The sequence below is a fragment of the Plectropomus leopardus genome, chromosome 2, assembly GCF_008729295.1.
Source record: "Plectropomus leopardus isolate mb chromosome 2, YSFRI_Pleo_2.0, whole genome shotgun sequence".
In the NCBI taxonomy this organism is placed as follows: Eukaryota; Metazoa; Chordata; class Actinopteri; order Perciformes; family Serranidae; genus Plectropomus; species Plectropomus leopardus.
The window spans coordinates 35,465,670-35,486,482 of record NC_056464.1 but is presented as its reverse complement, the minus strand read 5'-3'; the positions used below and the strand labels follow the sequence as shown (position 1 = coordinate 35,486,482).

The window sequence follows — 20,813 nt, the reverse complement described above, 5'->3', positions numbered from 1 at the left end:
ATGATAATAATAATAATAATAAAAATAATAAATTGAAAAAGAAATTAAAAATAAATATTTATATATAATTCCTTTATTGAATTCCTTTATATATATATATATATATATATATATATATATATATATATATATATATATAGGTCAGTCGGTTATTTCTTTAAGTGATTTTAGTTAGATTTAATTAGAAATTGCTGCATTGTGTTGTATTGCAAAAATAAAAAAGCATAAACACAAACAGCAAAATGAAATTTAAAAAAAAATAATAATCTTGAAATATATGGCAAAGCTCCTGTTTGTAATCTTTGAACAGAACATAATACTTTCTCATTATGCTGTTTTTATTTCACTGACAGGCTGCAGAGACAGTAAAAGAAAAGATCAAAAGACCCTCAACTAAGGGAATGTTCAATATTTCAGGAAAGGGGGTGATGCAAAAAGGGGGAGGTATGTTGAATAATACGTATTTGGGGGGGAGATACATTTTTTTAGTTTGGCTTAGGGGATCGACATATAAATTTATTTCTGTTTCTCACTGTAGAAACAGAAATTATCCATTGCTTTTAAAAATTTCTGACAGTCCTTGAACACATTGTCTGGGATGAATACTTCTGTCAGAAATAGAAACATAACAAAATCTGGGATTAAAATAGTGCTTTTAATCAAAATCACTTTAAGCTACATCCCATTTAAAATTTTGCCAAAAAAATCCCTCTGGGGCTGTGTCCAGTGAAACATAGTTAATTATATTAAAAGTGAGCGTGCATTCATAGACCTCGGCTTGCTTTATGCTTAAAAATGTTTTGCACTTTTATGGAAAAACCTTAGCAGACTTATGTTATCATCCCTCCCATTAGAAAGAATAACATATATGTATGTATAACATATAATATATATATATGTGTGTGTGTGTGTGTGTGTGTGTGTGTGTGTGTGTGTGTGTGTGTGTTAAAAGGTATATGTTAAACAGCAATTTTTTGAAAATATATGGAGTCCCTTTATGAATTATGTGAAGGATTTAGATCTGTCATATGATCAAGGGATTGACTAATTTTTATGGACCATGCAGATTCTGAGCTTGTGTAAATTATGTATATAATTTGTTTTTTGTCTTTTAAATGTGTCTCATATCTAGAAATTATTGAAATTATTGTACTCCATTTTGTGTAAACTACCAAGTTTAAAATATGAGGAGCTTTTTTGTTTTTGATTTTATTTTTATTTAATGTATTTTTTAAAAAAAAAAACTATTTTATTCTTCATTCTGTGTTATGTTACAACTACATGTTATGTATTTTATGATTGCAAAACATGTATTTTAAAATATGGAAAATCTAATTAAAAATATTATGGGGGGAAAAATGCCAAGAATATTTGAATGAACTAACGGCCGTGCACAGCCAAAGAGAAATAAGCTCTTTTCACTCCAGGATTTTTTCTTAAACTTTTAACTTTCAAACATCAAAAGGTACATTGTTAAAATCTTAGAATTAATTTTAGGGAGGCTCATAGAAAAAGCTCTAATTAGGGTTTAAAAACAACAAATGAAGTCGCACCCCAGCCACCCTCTTCTCTGATAAATAAAGAACAGTCCCTACGGATTGATCTAAAAACAAACTGAAGAAAATGCGCTTTAATTTTGAAACGCTGGACCGGATGTTTTTCCCGGCACGCTCTCTAACTTGACGCCGTTCGGCGCGACCGGAAACAAAACAAGGAATTGGGATTTGAACGATCTTACGTGTCATTCCCAGAGTCTGAGTGATTCAGAAGACCTCCTGAGCACTTTTGGTGAACAAAATCCCTGTAAGTATTTTATTTAATCATCTTTATTAACTTTCTGACAGATTAAAAACAGGTGCAGGACGCTGTTTGGTCGCCAGTTACTAAAACGACTGTAAACAAAGTCATCGGTAAGTTAGCTAGCTTAGCTGAGCTAACATGAGTTAGCTCCAATCTCTGTGAGTTCATTCGTGTCAGAGAAAATGAGCACAGTCTGTTTTTATCTCCGGACTCATCACTTAAAGTTTGTAGCCCACTTAAAATACTAGCGTTTATTCGTAAATTGTCGCACTGTTACTGTAGAGAAAACCCCGTGTCACAGTGTGGCTGAAACGGGCTAAAGTAGCTGCTGTGATGTGACGAAAATAGTACCTGCTGTACTCAGAGTCGGTTTACTGCAGAGCAGGTTTCCACATACAGGGAATTTGCAATGCAATATAGAAAGGAAACAATTATCATATTATTATTTTAGAAATAGAAAAAAAATCTATAAAATGTAACTGTTTCTAGTGAAACAAAAAGCCAAGAATGGGTGACACTATTGTGGAGATTATATTCTCTAATCTTTAGTATATTATATATTCTCATATAGAGTTCATAATGCTTTATTCTGTGTCCTTGTTTTAACGTCTTTCAGGGTCATATGTTGCTGTTTTATTGACACTATGCAGAAGATATAATATGACACAAACACCTCAGTGCAGCCAGATTTCCTTAAAGATTGAGTGAACTCTTGTGATCTGCTGACACAGTTTTTTAGGACACAGTTTCCTCCAGTCATGGGATCCACTGCTTTAAATGAATTATTCTTCTGCTCTGAGAAATAAGCATTTTTTTTCTTCAAAGTTATAAATTGTTTAGGTCGATTTTTTTAATAAGATTGTTGTATTGATTGTATTGTCATGCTTAGTTTTTCTTTATATGACATGTAACAAATCCAAAATTTAAATAAAAACTAAAATGAAAAAAAGAAAAAAAACCCTGCTTAAACCAAAAGTCATACCATTATGTCATATGTTAGGGAGTTCAGATTAAAGTTTGAGTAAAGTTCATGGGACAGGTGTGACAGAGACGGTGATTTTTATAAAAAATTTCCTCAAAACAAAATCATTGTAAGATCTCACAGGTTGTTTTTGTAAAATTTAGTGAAATTTGTATTTTTAATAAAGGCTCCGGCAGATATTAACACCCCCAATCAGTGACAACAGTAAGAAGCAAACCATCAAGTTTGTCAGAGTTAGTCAGACAGACCGGAAACCAGGTGATTTATACAATGAAGAACATGTTTAACAGGTTTTACAAAAAATGCAAAGATGTTGCTTTGTTATTATTATTTTAAATGATGATATTTAAATGTATTATTTATGATTTTTTGCTATTTTACAAACACACGCTAAAATGAATAAATGGATATGCCAGAATAGAACAAATTAAAATAAGCAAACTGCCCGCTCACAGAAAAATCGCACATGTACGTCAATCTGTACAAGAACTGAAGTGTCCATTGGTGGATTGATGGTTTGAAGTAATCCATGGAGCCATGACCCAGTGAGGTAAAGGCCCAAGATGAAGGCTAGAAAACTGAAGTCCTGGAGACTCAAAGCACAATAAAGTACCCTGACACCCGTCCCTCCCAATATGTTCAATCAGGAGTCTGCAGATCTTAAGAAACTTGGGTGGGTTTTAGAGTTTACCAGATTTCTTCTGGACAGTAAACAATGTCATGTGGCCATGTGAAAATATGCATCTTTACTCAAACAAGGGTGCAAACTGACGAGTGTTTAAAATCTCAGCGGCACTTTCTTAGGCCAAATTATGAACTTTGCATGAACACACTTATGGTCTAAAGATTAAAAGCCTGAATAAGTAAGTGGAGAAACATAATGCTCACATTTACCAAAGAACAAATCCACCTTTCAGTTTTTAGCCTCGATATCAGCACAGACTGATAAAACTATTAGAGGATCTCGGGGTCAAAAAAAAAAAAACTTTTGCGCAGCACAGGAGTGAAGTGACTCTGCTGATGTTTTGTGGTTACAGTGAGTCAGTTTTGGTAACATCTAGTCCGTCAAGTACTTGAGTTACAGAGCCGAGTATCGGATTTTGTGTAAAATAAATCCCCAGCAATCAATGAAAAACCCCAAAGGCTTACAGCTGTTCTGAAGGTATTTCCAAAATCCTGTAAGACCCTTTTAACTGTCTGGGCAGAACAATATTGTTTGCTACATGATTTTAAAAAAAAAAAAATTTTTTTTAACCAGTTTCTCAAAGTGCGACTTTGTTTCTTAATTTAAAGAAAGATGGAAGCTGAAATCTCAACGTTCGTTTTTGTAAACTTCAAGTAAAAATATGAACAAAAATGCAAGAAAAGGAGTCCTTCCTGGACTCAGACGTCTGTTGGAGGTGCTCTCTGGTTTGGGATACACTAATTTTACATGAAATATAAACGACATCAATATACACCGTACAACTGACAATAAAATGGAAAAAAAAAACAACTAAGTTTTGAGCATCAGTTAGTTTGAGCAAATACCAAAATAAGATTTTGTGTTTAACACTTGTTTTGCAGGTTGTAGCCTGAATAACATTTGAGTTTCTGAGAGAAGTTAGCAGGACTTTAACGGTACATTTAATCGATGTTTTCTTTGTAACCTTCAGGCTGCTGATGGTTTTTAAATCAATAACCTCTCACAGAGGCAGCGTGTTATATGATATTTTTTATGTTTCCTTATCGTCCTTCGCCGGTCACTGGGACTGTCCTCTCCGTCCTGCTCAGCCCGGTTGCTCTCCTGTCATTGATGAGCTGTAGCTAACGGTTGCTAACGGCAGAAGCATGAAGGCTTTGATCCTGGTTGGAGGTTACGGGACCCGGCTGCGACCGCTCACCCTGAGCGTCCCCAAACCGCTGGTGGACTTCTGCAACAAACCCATCCTGATGCACCAGGTGGAGGCGCTGGTGAAGGTACGGAGGAGCTGGACTTCAGTCAGCTGCCCTCCTCAGGGTTCACACAGACCTGAAACAGTCATGGAATTAGATAGATGGATAGATAGATAGATAGAAAACTTTATTGTCTGTACCAAATGGTGACAGAAATCCTCCTTTGACAGGCTCAACACAATGCACAGTAAACATCATTGAAAGTTTTGGAAAAAATCATGCAATTTTGTTGTGTATAACAGAATTATTAGAGCCCTCCGTGTATAATCTTCCACATAACGTAACATAACAGCGTTTTTTTCCCTGTAAGTTCACTGTTGACACAACGTAGCTCTAAAATGCACTAATGTTTTTTATGTAAGTTTCCTCATTTTACTCACGCTTCCTGTGTCTTCCTCCGTGTGCACCAGCTAGCTTGAATTATAATTGCATAAACTTTAATTTTGATATTTTTTCCATAACAGTTATTTAATGTTCTGACAGTGTGATTTAGTATGTAAGTATGTTTTATATCTATGCTTTGCCCCACGACTACTTTTAAATTGTACGCCATTTTTGTGACGGTACAATGTTAGTTTTATATTTGTGAATGGCCGTAGAAACTGTATTATGTGTCCTTGAAAAGTCATGGAAAAGTTTTGAAATTTTGAAAATGTGTGGTTACTCTGTCCAGTCAGAAGTTTTAAAATCCAAAACAAGTGGGGCTTCAAATTTACTGCTGAGCTTTCTGTTTTAGTTTATTGAAGGTAGCTGGTCATCTTTTTTTCTGTGTGTGTGTGTGTGTGTGTGTGTGTGTGTGTGTGTGTGTGTGTGTGTGTGTAGGCCGGGGTGGACCATGTGATTCTGGCGGTGAGCTACATGTCGGAGTTGCTGGAGAGAGAGATGAGAGTCCAGGAGGAGAGAGTACGTAAAACATCTCACACTGACGGAGTTACAGCTGCGACACACATCACAGTCACGTCAGCGCACTCAGACCACGAAAAACATGTTTTTCCAGTCACCTAAAGTGGCGTCACGTCATGCAGATAGTTTTTGTCGATTCTCTGAAGTCTGACCTCCATCACATTCGACTGAGGTGCACAGAACTGAATTTGTCTCTGACATTTGACAAATTCAGCAGCAGCTCTTTCTGGTGTGAACCGTTTTCTGCTGCTTTAAGTTTATTTTTAAGTTTTATTGTCAGTCTGTGATCTCTGTGATGTTACAGCAGTTTCTCAGCTGTTGTCAGACATCAGCTGTAAATTAATGATGCTTTTATTGGGGGAAGACAGTATTCTATACCCCTCTTTTATTTTGAAGGCCAGAGGAAGGCTGAATAGTTACCGTGATCACATTTTAATCAGACTCTCACTGTACAGTTTATTACACCTTGTGTGCAGAGTTTCACCTCAGGCTTTTTTTCCCGTTTCACTTTTTAAATGAAATATTATCTGATAAAATATAACTGGAGAAACATATTTTGTAAGACATTTTACTTTAAGGCGGAGTCTGATGTGATTTGTGGTTTAATTCTGCAACAGTTTGCCAAACTATGCATAGTATATGTCCTTTATTTAGGCTCATAAGGTAAAAGTCTCAGTGAGATTATAATCTTAATTTAACAGTGACCTTGACATGAGGGCAGCACAATAAACAGAAATAATAACAGACAAATACAGCCGTCACGCAGGTTAAGATCTGAGACGATGTGAGTGAATATTTAGGAGCAATCACATCGACCAACAATCAATAGATGAGTTGATCAACAGGAAGTTATTGAGCATCAATTCTGATAATCAAGAAATTGTCAACAAATCTCTGACTGCAGCTTCCACAGTTTAAGCATTTTCTATATTATATAATGCAAATCAAATGTTATTTTTTTACCTTTGGTTGGACAAAAAAATGACCATTCAAAGACTTCAACTTTGGAAATTGTGTTGAACATTTTCACTTTTTTCTAAAGTGTTAATTATTGTATCGGGGAAAAAATAATCAGATTAATCAACAATGTGGGCAGTCATTAATTTTAACCCAAAAATAGATAATATGTGGTTTTATTCATTTGAAAAGTGGAATTAAGCTAAAACGTGTTGGAGTCATTTATACGATATAAAGCACTTTTTTATTAAACTCAGAGTGACCTAGATTTTTAACTCTGCTTTGGATTCTGGTAAATGTGGCGCCCTGAGCCCCGGGCAGTTTGTGTATGAATATTTTTATGTCCTCGTTATTATTGTGCTCAGTCCGCAGAGTCCTGAATGTTTCTGTGTTTTCTCATCAGCTTGGGATTCGTATCTCTCTGTCTCATGAGAAGGAGCCTCTGGGAACAGGTGAGTTTCTCTGCTGACAGGAAACTATCTCTACGCCGCCACAACAAACTACATTTACATTTTATAACGAAATGTTTGATATGACGAGTAAAAATGATTGTGTGTGTGTTTGTGTGCAGCGGGTCCTCTGGCTTTGGCTCGAGAGCTGCTGAACGTCGACAACGAGCCGTTTTTCGTCCTCAACTCGGACGTCATCTGTGATTTTCCCTTCAAAGATCTGCTGCAGTTCCACCACAACCACGGCAAGGAGGGAACCATTGTGGTGAGACACACACAGACTTCACTCAGTGTTTTCTGTTTGAGTAAATCTGTTAAAATGCAGGCTGATATTCAAAACCGATGATCCAGTCAGATTTTGAGCTCTTTAGAAGAAAGGTGAAATTTTTGGTCGTCAGTCCAAAACTGATTCGTCCACCAGCTGATGATTCAGAGCGCTGGAGACCAAAGGTGACGGAGGATCTTAAAATTAAATAGAAAATGGCAAATAAATATATTGTCGTACTCGGGTTAATCCGGCTGTAATTACATTTTAAAAAGGAAAGGGAAATTTGATTTAAAAATGACAACTAGATAATGAGATATGGTAATTAGAAACTGGGAATTGCATTGTAGCGTTTGCAATTTCATGAAGCCAGACTGCTAAAAAACATCTTATTTTACTCTGTTTTTATTATTTTAGCCTTTATCTCTTCCCCTCTGGACGTGTATAGTTTGGTTATGGCTTTTTTTCATAGCCGTTCTCCAAAAATGGAAAGAATTAGACTAAAATAAATCTAAATGAAAAGAAGGCTGTGAGGGTTTAACTTTGATACAAGTTTTGTTCTAACAACTTGAGTTTTTTTCTTTTTTCATGTTACTCTTGGCTCCAATTTTTTTTCTCACATCATTTATACATTCATTTATATTAACTATGAATGTGATAACATGCACTTCCAAAATAAGAGAAAACTTAAAAAAGAAAAAGGAAAGTGAAACTCCTGAAATGGAAAATAGAAAAGCATAGACGCAAATGCCCAAATTAAAAGCTTACATGTAAAAGTTTTTATAAATTGAGCTCACTATAAATTTCTTTTCGGTACATATTATCTGTGTGAGGCCAAAAATAAAATCATTGTATCTGTCGGGCTCTACTACAGATTATTTGTGTAAACACTTTTAGTTCTGCTGACTTATCATAAAAATGTGTCCATTAACACTCTTATTTTGGAGGGCCTGCATTAGTCAGTAAGTAAAGTTTATTTATTTATTTAGTGGACTGAAAAGGAAAAAAAAAATTATGTTAACCTTGTTGCATCCTATTTTGATAGAACTTGGGTTGATTTTCATTTCTGTTTAGTTTCCTTTTCTTTTTTTAAGTTTTGTTTTTTCTTTTAATTGTTAAATTCAGGTTTAGTTTCTGCTCTAGTTTAAGTTTCACTCGTCATCAAGACAATAATGTTGAACTGAACGTCAGCGTCAGAGCTACAGAAGTTCAACCCAAAAAGCAAATAAACTGTTTACAGTATATAAGACCAGCTATTCAAGGCTGCTGGGTGTGTTTGTGTGCACGTGTGTGTGTGTGTGTGTGTGTGCACGTGTGTGTGTGTGTGTGCGTGTGTGTGCACGTGTGTGTGTGTGTGTGTGTGTGTGTGTGTGAAGGTAACGCGGGTGGAGGAGCCCTCTAAGTACGGTGTGGTGGTGTTTGAGGCGGACAGCGGCAGGATACATCGCTTTGTCGAGAAGCCGCAGGTCTTTGTCTCCAACAAGATCAACGCCGGCATGTACATCTTCAATCCCAGCATGCTCAGCAGGATCCAGGTGACGCACACACACATGCACACACACACACACACACACACACACACACACACACACACACATAAAAGCTGCCTCAAAAGTTTGTGATGAAGTAAGGAGTAAATGTGCAGTCAGTTACCATAAAAGCATTAAACTCTTGATATGTAGTACTGGCATTTAATTGTGTGTGTGTGTGTGCGTGTGCGTGTGCGTGTGCGTGCAGCTGAGACCAACATCCATAGAGAAAGAGATATTTCCCGTCATGGCGGAGGAGGGACAGCTGTACACCATGGAGCTTCAGGGTAACTATCATCATTATTGCTGCTGTAGTACTACAACAAATCTATAATACACATGTTCCTTTTATTTATGGCTGCAACTAACAGATATTTTCATTACCAGTAAATCTGTCAATTATTTGTCAGATTACCTTTTTAAATAACATGTCAGAAAATAGTGAATCACTGATTCCCAAAGATGATGGCTTCAGATGTCTTGTTTTGCTCAGCCAGAGCAATATTTAGTCTATAAACACGAAAGCCGTATCGATTATAAATCTGCTCGTCTAATTTTGGCTGTAGAGCAAATAAAATGTGTTCCCAGTGATTTATTTTCGTAATAATAACGATAATTGAATGTTTTGTGGGAGTTGACCCGTGTGCTCGCTCTGGTCTCACAGCTCACAGCTCCACCAGACGTAAGTGTTTGGGCTTTTCTTCACACCCGAACTCACGTAGTTCTGGAGAGGAATCGTTTGTAGAGAAGCACTGATGCCAATCAAACATCTGAAACACGACGACTGAAAGAAGCCTGTCTTCATATAGTTCAGTCTTTACCCACAGACAGGCTGGATTCTGGAGCGATCAGAACCAGCTGTGATCCAAATCGGTCGAAGGAATCTGGAATCGGTGCATCTCTAGATCCTCATCCCTCTCTGTGGAAACATCTACCCGCGCAGCTAAACCTCCCCTCTATCCCGTAGTCCAGGCAGGTGGACTGGTCCGAGTCACTGACTCTGGTCCCGGTTGTAGTGGCTTTTTCCCCCCAAACATCATGAATCTGTGGTGAAACTATGAAGCTCCCGGCAGTTTTAAACTGTGAGATAGTGATAGAAGCTCCTTGTGATTTACTGAACTATACAACACTAACTATACTTTAAGCTCAAACCTGGAGGCTTTTTTGAAATCCTTAACTATACAAAGATAAAGACTTTAAAAGTTCACATGATGCGTTAACTGATTTTCAGTTAAAGGAAAATGAGAAAACACAGAAACCCTTCGTCTATTCAACACACAGGTGAAGCAGAATGATTACAATTTAATTATTATAATACAAATGTACACAACAATAAAAGTATAAAAAATTACATTAAATCAGCACAGTGAAGTCAAACTGACTATTTTAAGCCTAACCTTAACTTTAACTTCTCACCATTACTTAAGGTGGCGTATTAGTGCCACATTCGAAGAAAAAAATATTTTGAGAATAAAGTCATAATTTTAAGAAAAAAGCTGTAATATTATGAGAATAATGTTGTGATTTAATGAGAATAAAGTCGTACGATTTCAAGATAAAAAAGTTGTAATATGACACAAATACAGATGTAATTTTACGAGAAAAATAATATTAGGTGATTAAACTTTGAAATTTAAGAGAAAAAAACAAATTAATATTTGGCTTTAATCTGCAAGTTTTTTCTCGTAAATTTTGAGTTTATTCACATAATATTGCTACAATTTTCTCTAGAATTATGATTTTATTCTTGTAATTTCACAACTTGTATTGTAAAATTGCAAAATTTTATGCTCATTATTTTTTGTTAAAATATTATGACTTTTTTCCTCAAAACTATGGCTCTTTAATATTATGACTTTATTCTTAATATCTACATTTTTGTCCTCCTTTGTAATCATTCAACGTGTTGAACCAGATATTTAGTAAACGTGCTGTGCATTATGAGCATAAATGTCATACAGCTTATATTATTTTAAAATAGTCGTTATTTTATTTGACTCAATTTAGAAGACCACTAAATCATTTAATGTAGTTGGCGTACTGAAATCTGTTACTAAAAACGTTTGCAATCATCTCCATTTTTCTCAATATTAGACCGAGGACAACAGAAAGGAGACAGGAGATGCAGCAGATGTAATAATGTACAGTGTAAAAGTTTTGCAGGTGTGCAGTAATATAACACATACTAGACAGAACATACAGTGAACACCGGTGTGTGTCAGTCTGTCAGTGGAGCTCAGTGTCGTTGCTCATCAGTCTCTAACCTGTTGCAGATCGCAACGAAACTCCTGGTTTTGCATCCTTGTTGCCATGGTAACTAACTGTCCTCACTGTCTGTATTTCTGTATGGCGTCTGTCTGCTCTCTGTCCTTCTGTCTGCAGGTTTCTGGATGGACATCGGTCAGCCCAAAGACTTCCTGACAGGGATGTGTATGTACCTTCAATCCCTAAGACAGCACGCTCCCGAGAGGCTACGCACGGGGCCCGGTTTCCTAGGCAACGTTCTTGTGGTGGGTTCAGCTCAGTGCCGCTTCATGTCAAATGAGGAAACATGCTCAGTGATAATCCTCCGTCCTCCCCTCTTCTCTCTGCAGGACCCGACAGCGCAGATTGGGGAGAACTGCACCATCGGCCCGAACGTCACCATCGGTGCCGGCGTGGTCGTGGAGGACGGGGTGAGGATAAAACGCTGCACGGTGCTGAAGGGAGCACGGGTTCGATCGCACTCCTGGTTAGAGAGCTGCATTGTGGGCTGGAGCTCCTCTGTCGGCCAGTGGGTGAGTAGAGGACAGAGGTCACCAGCCAAGTAGAGATGGTGACATATTTAATGTTTATGTGGAACTGAACACATTTACATCAACAGTGAAAGCAGAGAAGTTTGGGTTTATCATGGCGGGCAGTAACCCCCTCGGAAAGATGAAGGTTTGTGTGAATGTTGAAGTTGTTTATTGTTGGAGCAACAGAAAAGAACTTGATTTTTTATTTATTTATTTATTTATTTATTTTCATGAATATTTTTAACAAACAAATTGACAGCTTTAAAGCACTTGTGAATTACAGTGTCATGTACTAGTAGTGCTGTTTTAAAGAATTAAAACAAACCAATAAAAACGGAAAAACAAAACAAAAACATCAAAAACCTACACATAAACCTCAGAAATGCTCAGCCTGGTCACATTTCACTCTCAGAATTAGCTGAGAAGGTAACTTTCTCCACAGAGGCAAAGACGGCCCCCAAATCTTTCTAAATTTCCTGGAGGAACCTTTCAATGAATATCAATTTTTTCAAGCAGTGAATAGTTTAAAATCTCTTTTATCCACAAAGTGTGGGAAGGCGGTGTTGGTGACTTTCATCTCCTAAATATAACACAGCTAACCAGTAATGTCACAAAAGCCCTTTCTTGTGAACGCGATATCTCAAAAATGCCTCGAGCGAATTTGTGTAAAATTTGACACAAACATTCACTTGGACTCAATGATGAGCTGATATATTATATGTCAAAGGTCATGGTCACGATGACTTAGCTTTTGTCTCATTCTTGTGAACGCAGTATCTCAAGAACACCTAGACTCAATGAACTGATTAGAATTTGGTGGTCAAAGGTCAAGGTAACAGTGACCTTGAATCCATCTAAAAAAAATTACTATACACAATATCTGACGATGGCCTTAAGGGATTTTCCTCTAATTCGGCACAAATGTCCACTTGGACTCAAGAATGAACTGATTAGAATCTGGTGGTTGAAGGTCCAAGGTCAAGGTCACGGTGAGCTTAACAATAATATTTTTGGCCGTAACTCCAAAAACTGGTTGCATAGGTGGTCTGTGCTGCTGGATGAAGGATGTATGTGAGGCATCCATGTTTTCACTGACATGGATGTAAACTGAAACTACACCTTCATACAACTGCATGCTGGTAAATGTAGTTTTTAGAAGAGTTGTCAGAATCAGGCATTTTAGGTCACAACAATCCCAAAAAAGTGGGCGAAATCCTGGAGGAAACTAAACGAGGTAACAACGCTGTCCCTTTGTTGGGATCGGATGTTGCTATGATTGTTGTCGGGTGTGCTGATGATCTTTGGGCGAATCTGTGTCCTCAGGTTCGTATGGAGAACGTGACGGTCTTAGGGGAGGATGTGATCGTGAACGACGAGCTTTACCTAAACGGCGCCAACGTCCTGCCTCACAAATCCATCAACGAGTCGGTCCCAGAGCCACGAATCATCATGTAGCATCGGGTGGAGGAGAAAAGCCCGGCGCCTTTTTATACGAACTCGACTCAACACCCAAACTGTGCCAGCGAGAGAGAGAGACGAGCAGACGGGTGGAGGAAAGAAGGAGGAAAGAGGTGTATTTTTCTTTTCTTTTTTTAAAATTAATTTGGACTCGTTTTTAGCCCTGCTTGGCTGCATCGTCCATCAATCAGAAGTGATGGCGTTAAGCATGAGCTGTCAAAAAGCTTCCTGGGCCGTCAGGAAGGTTTATACTTCTGTCAGAGCTGCAGGTGAAACATCAAACGCTAACGTCCTGAATGTGGCGGAGTTTAATGTCTCGTGTAAACACCGCTGTAACGGAGCGAGGGTTTGAAGGAGAGCACTAATGTGGGCGGGTCAGATGGTGGAGGGACTAATGTGAAGTATATTCGGGGAGGGGCGAGTGATAGAGCGATATGAACACGGCTGTTTAGATTCACTATGCATTTACACTTCCTGGACAGGAACAGAGCGTCAGTGAGCAGGCACGGAGGGATCATTCTGCGTGTTTCTCTGTAGCAGAAACTGGCATCATGACTGAGATTTCTGATCTGACACATAAAACTAAATGCAGTATATAATGATTGTTCGTCAGTAGGTTATAGTTAAAGCTGTGTCAGGTAATTAGTTAATGCAGGGTTCCCACTGTCATGAAATTTCTGGAAAAGCTATGAAATTAGAAAAACTGTTTTTCTGGCCCAGAAATGGTTTTTAATTAACTAGGGCTGGTTTTTTAAAAGTCACAATTAATTGCAGAATTTCAATAGTAAATTGTGATTAATCACTTTTTTTCACATTTTCAATTGCATTATTTTGCATTTAAAAACTATTTTGAAGTCCATATTAAGGTAAAACAATTCTTACCAGACTCTCTTGATTAGGAATCAAATGGCAGCAAAAACTTGCATATAGTGGACATGTATGTAAAGGGGAGACTCTTGGGTGCCCACAGAACCATGACATGATGCCAGCATGACGTGTTAGTACCTCAGGTCTTCTAGTTTCAGATGATACCGCTATCATCACTGTAGCTTTAAAACTCAGCCCGTTACAGCCTCTTAAAGACAGGAATGTCGGCCAGTGATTGACGCGATTAAAAAAAGTTATGCACGGACCGTAATCACATTGCGATTACTGCGTTAACGCTGACAGCAAGAGTTATAATAATATTTTGGAAGAGTTTTTTTTACATTGTTTTGGTTATTATTTAAAATACTGTATGTTCTTAGATTCCCGAAACCCATGGCTAATGTAATGCAAAACAAGTTCCTTGTATTAGTAATTTAAATTTAGTGCTGCGCTGCAGGATCATCACCATCGCCAGGACCACAGCCCCTCTGGGGGAAAGACTCACTGGTGGTTTCCAACTGGTCCAGCCACAGGATCCAGATCTCTCCCTCGTCATTAGTTCAAGGTCAACACCTAAAAATGTAAAAAAAAAAAAAAAAAAACACTTGGGCTGAAACAATAATGAAATACAATTTGTTGCAAGAAGGGTAATTACTCAAAACTTAGCGAATAAATAGCACTGCAACTAAAAAGGTGCATATTATTCCAATGACGTTACAAAGGCACAGCATGTTAAAAGGCCAAATTATACCAAGAACAGGGCAATAAAATAAGTGCTGTGCTGGGAAAAAAAAACAGGTTGGCATGATAAACAAGGCCCTTAACAAGGACTGTACTTCAAAACAAAGTGCGTTTTTTTTACAGTTTTGACATGAGTAACTTGCAGTCCAATCAGAAAGAACCCGCGACCCACTTCTGGACCATGACTCACCAGTTGGGAAACACTGATAGAAGGAAAATGCAGAAAAGCTGTTTTGGGGTAACCAAGGCTTTCACACTGAGACTTGAGGCACATAATATACGTGAGAATTACTGTCAGTGTGAAATATAAATATTGGTGGTGACAGTTAGTGCTGATGGATAGATAAGATTAACTTGGCTGCTGCAGTGCAGTTATATGAATATGTATTGACGTCCGGATAAGAAATATCTGGCCACTGTGTTTGGTCATTGATCCACTTGGAACGGGGTAAACCTGGGACCGTATTCACAAAGCGAAATTTTAACAAAATTCTTAGAATTATGACATTTTTTAAGAATTTCTCCTTAAAGTTAAGACTAGATCCTGGTAAAGATAAATGTTATGCACAAAGCATCTGAGATCTTAAAAGAGCTCCTAAGGTAAAAACTTAGGAGTAGGCAGGAGGACTTTTAAGGAACTTAAAAGTTTCTGAAGGCAGAAATACTTAAGAGGTCGTAGAAATATTTTTCAAAGCTTGATGACAGTGAGTTAATGAAAACGATACAGATTAGGTGGTGCAGAGTAAATGTTTGTGGTCAGTGTCATTAGAGATGCGTTCACATTTACCTAAAATAATATATTAAACTATAACACTAAAAATAATGACATCACAACACTAAGATATTGGAAAAATAGTCTCATATTGTGATGCAGTTAATTTGATTTCCACTGGGTGTCCACACATTGCAGCTTTATAAAAGGGCCTGTCTGTGACAACCAATCACATCTGTTACAAGAATGCATTATACAGGGTATTAACAGAGTCAACCGCACCTCCTTACTAAGATAAAAGTTTCTGTACCTTCTTTGCTCAGATTTTTTTCTGACAATTTTCCTAAATCACTCCAAAGTTAGGGCTCTTTACTAGAATTATTTAGTCTAAGTTAGGCGCTCTCTGAGATTCTTCTCAGCATTTTTGTGAATACGGTCCCTTTGTTTTGTGAAGTACCCGTATGTGCCGGTCTGGTCCTTTGGCAGTGAGTGAAGTTTGCAAGCGCTGGACGCTAAATAATATATAGCTGTATTGCTATATAGGTCTTCCCATTTAAATACTCAAATTAATGAAAATAAGAAAATATTATAGACAAGTTATAAAAAGATTTTTGAATGTCATTTGTAAAATTGTGTGGGAACCCTGTTAATGGCTTCTTTAGAGCAGCAGAACAAGCTGTAAACACAAACATCTAACATAACATGAAGTTGTTATGGCAAAGATTTGATTACTTATACATCTAGCAGAGGAACATCATTCAGTCAGTCATGTTTGTGTCCACCTGATGAATGTAATTTGATCTTTTTTTTTTTTTACATAAAAAGATTAATTATTGCAGCTTTAATCGGTTATAGATTTGGTGTTAAGTATGTCTCGAGTTGCCTTGTTGAACTCTTTTTTTTTTTTTTTTTTTTTTCATGAAAACTGTGCGCTTCAATGCCAAACTGGTTACTGCTCTATAGAAACTGAACAAAACGTCGTTTTTTTTTATAACAAACTGCAGTTTATCAAGGCATTTGAGTCAGGCGGTGTCTGATATAATCTGCTTTGAAATAACATATTTTTCACTCATGTTTAAGTGTTTCTTGAAGAATACCTTATTTCTGCCGAGGTCCAGTGGTTTCACTCATCATCGTGCTGCAGTGATGTCACGGCGTGCTTCAGTACTTGTCTTGTCAGTGACGCTGGATGAAAAGTCAGATGATCATTAACATTTATTATTTTAGGGACCGTGAATTTTGGAGCCAAATTTCATGTCAGTCCGTTCAATACTTTCTCCTCGCTGAAACCTTGGACCGACAGACTGAGTATTTTTGCCGAATTTAATGTCAGACATTTTGAATTAGGTATGTTAACCCTTTGAAACCTGAGCAAATTGGCTTCAGTTCTGTCAAAAACATCAGCGAAGGGCAACAAGCAGTTTAAGAAATGACCCAAAAGCTGTGAAGAGATCAGTAACAAAAAACCTTACATGAAAATTGGCAACAAATAAATAAATAAATAAAAGAATGAATAAATAAATAAATTTAGAATTAATATAATTTTTCATTTGGTTTTTTTAAAACTTAAATACTTATAAGAAAAGTAAAAAAAAAAAAAAAAAAAAACTAAACAAGGAAATTACCAACCTAAAAAAGTGCTTGAAAATGATAATTATTTTACATAATTTAAAACATGTAATTATGATCATTATAAGAATAGTTTTCTTAAAATTAAAATAAATAAATAAAAATCAACTAAATCTTGCGATTTGGTGGACATTTACAACCAAGTTGCCTTTTTCATTATGTTTTTGAAAGAAATGAACCAGTGTGCTGGTTGGGGGGGGATGAGACGAATAAATGAACCTGCCTGTTGATTTGTGTCATCCTCGTAAAAATTCAGGGACGACGTAAATCAATAAACACCGATACAGTGAAACAAATAGTTAAAAGTTGGAGGTTTTGTCACGTCAGGCGTCCATGTTTCTGTCAGTCAGCAGCTCAGATGTTCGTCTGCTGCAGTCGACTCGTTACTGACCGTGAAAACGAGCAGCAGGTGACGTCTGAGCGCATCGCAGTGGTTCCACGTTGTTATGCAGTTGGTGATAAACAGTATGTAAAGACTTTGTGTTGAAATGAATGAAGTCAATTCCTGTAATGAAGTCTTTTTTTAAAAGAGAATAATATAATCTACTGACCACACAACTTCTCGGCTCGTTTTCGTTTTAAGTGTCACCACCGATTTTACTGATTGGTTAACAGGGTGCATGTAACTAAATGCATTAAGTCAAGTTCTGTTTTGAGGTACTTGTACTTCACTGAAGTGTTTACTTTTTCTTCTGATTTTAAACCTGTTTCACTACACCTCGCAGGGAAATTGTGCTTTTTATTTTGCAGACTTAGATTATTAATATAAAATATAAATCAAGAAATAAATTGTGATATATTGTTAAATATTATTCTCTGGTTAATTAGAAAAGCTGACAAGAAAATTACCCGTTAATAAGTTCATTATCAGGTATAAGAAAGTATAACTCTTATTCCTTTCCCAAAAGGCAATTAAATTAAATAACACATCAAAGATACATCACTATTTATTTTAAGTCATTTATTAAGATGATTCAGAAACAGTGTTTCCATTACAAAGTTGAATTTTAAACTCTCAAACACCAAATGTTTTCATAATTCTTTAATTAACAAATTTAAGAGATATTTGTGACAATGTTTGTTTGTATGATTTGTATATTTGTATGACTGCTTGTATTTTATGTATGTACTGATATCTGCCAATACATGTCGACAGATATTTAGTATCGAACCAGCACTGCTATATGCATACGTAACGTTTATGGTAAATATTGTAAACTTAAAATTGAGCTTTATTATAATCATGTTTTATCTGACAATATAATCATCACCATCCTCTTAGAAATCGAGAAAATTAAAAACAACTCGAGCAACAGTTTCAAAAAATAAAATCAAAATCAAATTCACATAAAAGCACAGAGATTTGAAAAACAGTCAGATAAAACAGTCTTAAAATCATTCAATGTCACCATTTAAGATTTAAGCCATTTTTTATTCTTCAGTTTAAAAACAAAATTGGTTATTTTACTCAAGACGTAAACATATTTGGCTTTTTTGGTTTTTTGCATTTTCTTATATAGAAAACCTCCTGCCTACTCCTAATTTTATTTATTTATTAATAAAACAGGTTTCGGAAGGCATGTTTTCTTTAAAATGTTTCGGCAATTTTTTTCTTTTAACCTTTTTGGTGATTTTTACAGAAAACTTAAATATTCTAGAATTTTTTTTTATGAAAGGCATGTTTTCTTTACGTCGGATGCTGAAAAGATGCTTTTATTATGTAACCTGAACATTAATGTATAGCACCCTCAGCTGATAATACGTCTAGAAACTATGCCGCGGACTCCTGACGGAGACCTTCTCTGGTAATATCTTCAGTGGGACTTCATTCTTGGTACCAAAGTGTGGAAACATCCTTTCGGTGAAAGTGTGTTTGAAGGTGTGTATGTGTGTGTGGGTATCAGGATCATAGAACGACAGCTCTCCGCCGTCAAAGTCCAGATGAACTCTGACCCTCTGGAGCTTCTTCTTCACTGAGAGAACTGTTTTTGACCCAGACGGGGAGTCTGCACTGCATTTTCCGTCACTGAAACTAATTTGCCAAAATCCAGTCCATACTTTTCCCCTATTTAGAGCAGACTCCATGACCACACCCACGCCCCAAAATTCATCATTCACAGACTCAACATCCCAGCTGTGAATCCCAGAGTCAAAGCCCTCTGAGCCCAGGACAACATTATCATCATGACCGTGCCTTTCTGGGTTTTCAGGACGCTTCTGTTTCTCTCCAAACCTCACGCTGGTTAAATCCTCAGACAGGATGAGTTCTGGATGAGCAGAGTTTGGATCCAGAACCACAGGACTGTAAGAGACCATGTCCTTCATCTTTTTCCAGATGTTGAAGGTGAGGTTGCCCAGGTGTTTGGCCTCGTCTATCAGAGCTCCTGGGGGCAGCGTGGATCCTCCAGCAGGGGACGCTGCTGGACTCTGTCCACTGCAGCCTTGTAGTTGTGCAGGAATGAGACGTCTTCGGCTCTCAGCTCGTCCTCTGTGGCTCTGATTGTGTCTGAGAGAGCTGACATTTCTCTCATCAGAGCCTCAGTCTTCTCCTTCATCATCTGACTCTTCTGCTCCTCCTCCTCCCTCAGAGCGGAGATCCTGGCCTCCTCTTCCTCTTGTAGAAACTGGTGAAGCTTCTTAAACTGCTCCCTAATCCTCCTCTCTGTCTGCTGGGCCTGGACCTTCATGTGTTCTGCTGTTTGATCGCAGTTTTCTTTCACTCGCTCAAACAGCTTCAGTTTCTCCTGAAAGGGTTTCAGAGATTTCTGCAGCTTCTCTTTGCGCTCCTGTGCAGCTTCATCGATGGGTCTGAATCTGTGCTTGTCGTGTGTTTTTGAGTCTCTGCAGATGAGACACACCGGCTGCTGATGGTCCAGACAGAAGAGTTTGAGTTTCTCATTGTGCAGACTGCAGAGAGGCTCTGGAGCTCTCTGGTCTCTCTCCAGTAAAAATGCCTCACACAGGTTCCTCAGCACCAGGTTATGAGGTGTATCAGCCCATAAATGTATTTCCTTACAAAATGGACACTGGTGTATTTGTTTCTCTCTCCACCAGCTCTGCACACAGGCTTTACAGAAGCTGTGACTGCATGACAGAATGACAGGATCTTTAAAGATCTCATAGCAAACAGGACAGGAGAGATCCTTTTCTGACTGAGACGACATTTTTAGCCCCTGAGTGAAGCTTGAAACGCGGCAGACAGAACGATGAAAGCAGTCAATCAACTGAGGAAGCTCCCTCAAAGTTACTTTCACTTTGAGTCGTAGCTCCCCTAAATCTTACGTTTATAATGTGGAATCAGCAGCAGGTTGAAGTGGCAGTATTCCAGTCATCCCAGTGTTCCCAGTATTTCCTCCTTTTTGTGGCTTCTCTCCATGGAGTTTTATCTGGCAGCGAACATTGAACACACTAGGCACAAACTGCAGCAGTGTCAGATGACTCGCATCTTTTGAGATTCACATATGAGGAACAAATATGGAGCACACACCAACCACGCCTTACGAAGACGTTTGACAGCAGGTATTTATTCAGCTCTTCCACGTTCCACAGTGAGACAATGCCACAACACCTGCACGGGGTGAGGCAAGTGTGTGTGTAATAATTTGTTTTGTCACATAACAAACACTTCTTATTTTGCTGTTGTTTGCTGTATCTTCTCATTTTTGTGTAGGTAAAACAGTACCACGCTGGGATTTACCAGCTGGTAAATCAGGGATACTCAACTTGCTTTGCTTGAGGGCCTTTTTGCAAAATGGCAGGAGTCTAAGGGCCAGTCACAGAAGCACAATACATGTTTCCAGGATTTTAGG

The 20,813-nt window shown here is 37.6% G+C and overlaps 1 protein-coding gene and 1 pseudogene across 1 annotated transcript; one reads left to right on the top strand and one right to left on the bottom strand.

Moving 5' to 3' along the window:
* The first annotated feature begins 1,718 nt into the window (after positions 1-1,718).
* Positions 1,719-16,863, top strand: gmppb (GDP-mannose pyrophosphorylase B). The gene is made up of 10 exons (XM_042509968.1): positions 1,719-1,803; positions 4,556-4,741; positions 5,540-5,620; positions 6,981-7,029; positions 7,149-7,291; positions 8,668-8,826; positions 9,029-9,107; positions 11,203-11,330; positions 11,415-11,597; positions 12,921-16,863. The coding sequence occupies exons 2-10, from the start codon at positions 4,613-4,615 to the stop codon at positions 13,050-13,052; spliced, it is 1,083 nt and encodes a 360-aa protein (XP_042365902.1). The 5' UTR covers positions 1,719-1,803; positions 4,556-4,612; the 3' UTR covers positions 13,053-16,863.
* A 1,758-nt stretch (positions 16,864-18,621) lies between these two features.
* On the bottom strand, positions 18,622-20,448 carry LOC121960293 (annotated as a pseudogene).
* Positions 20,449-20,813: the final 365 nt, after the last annotated feature.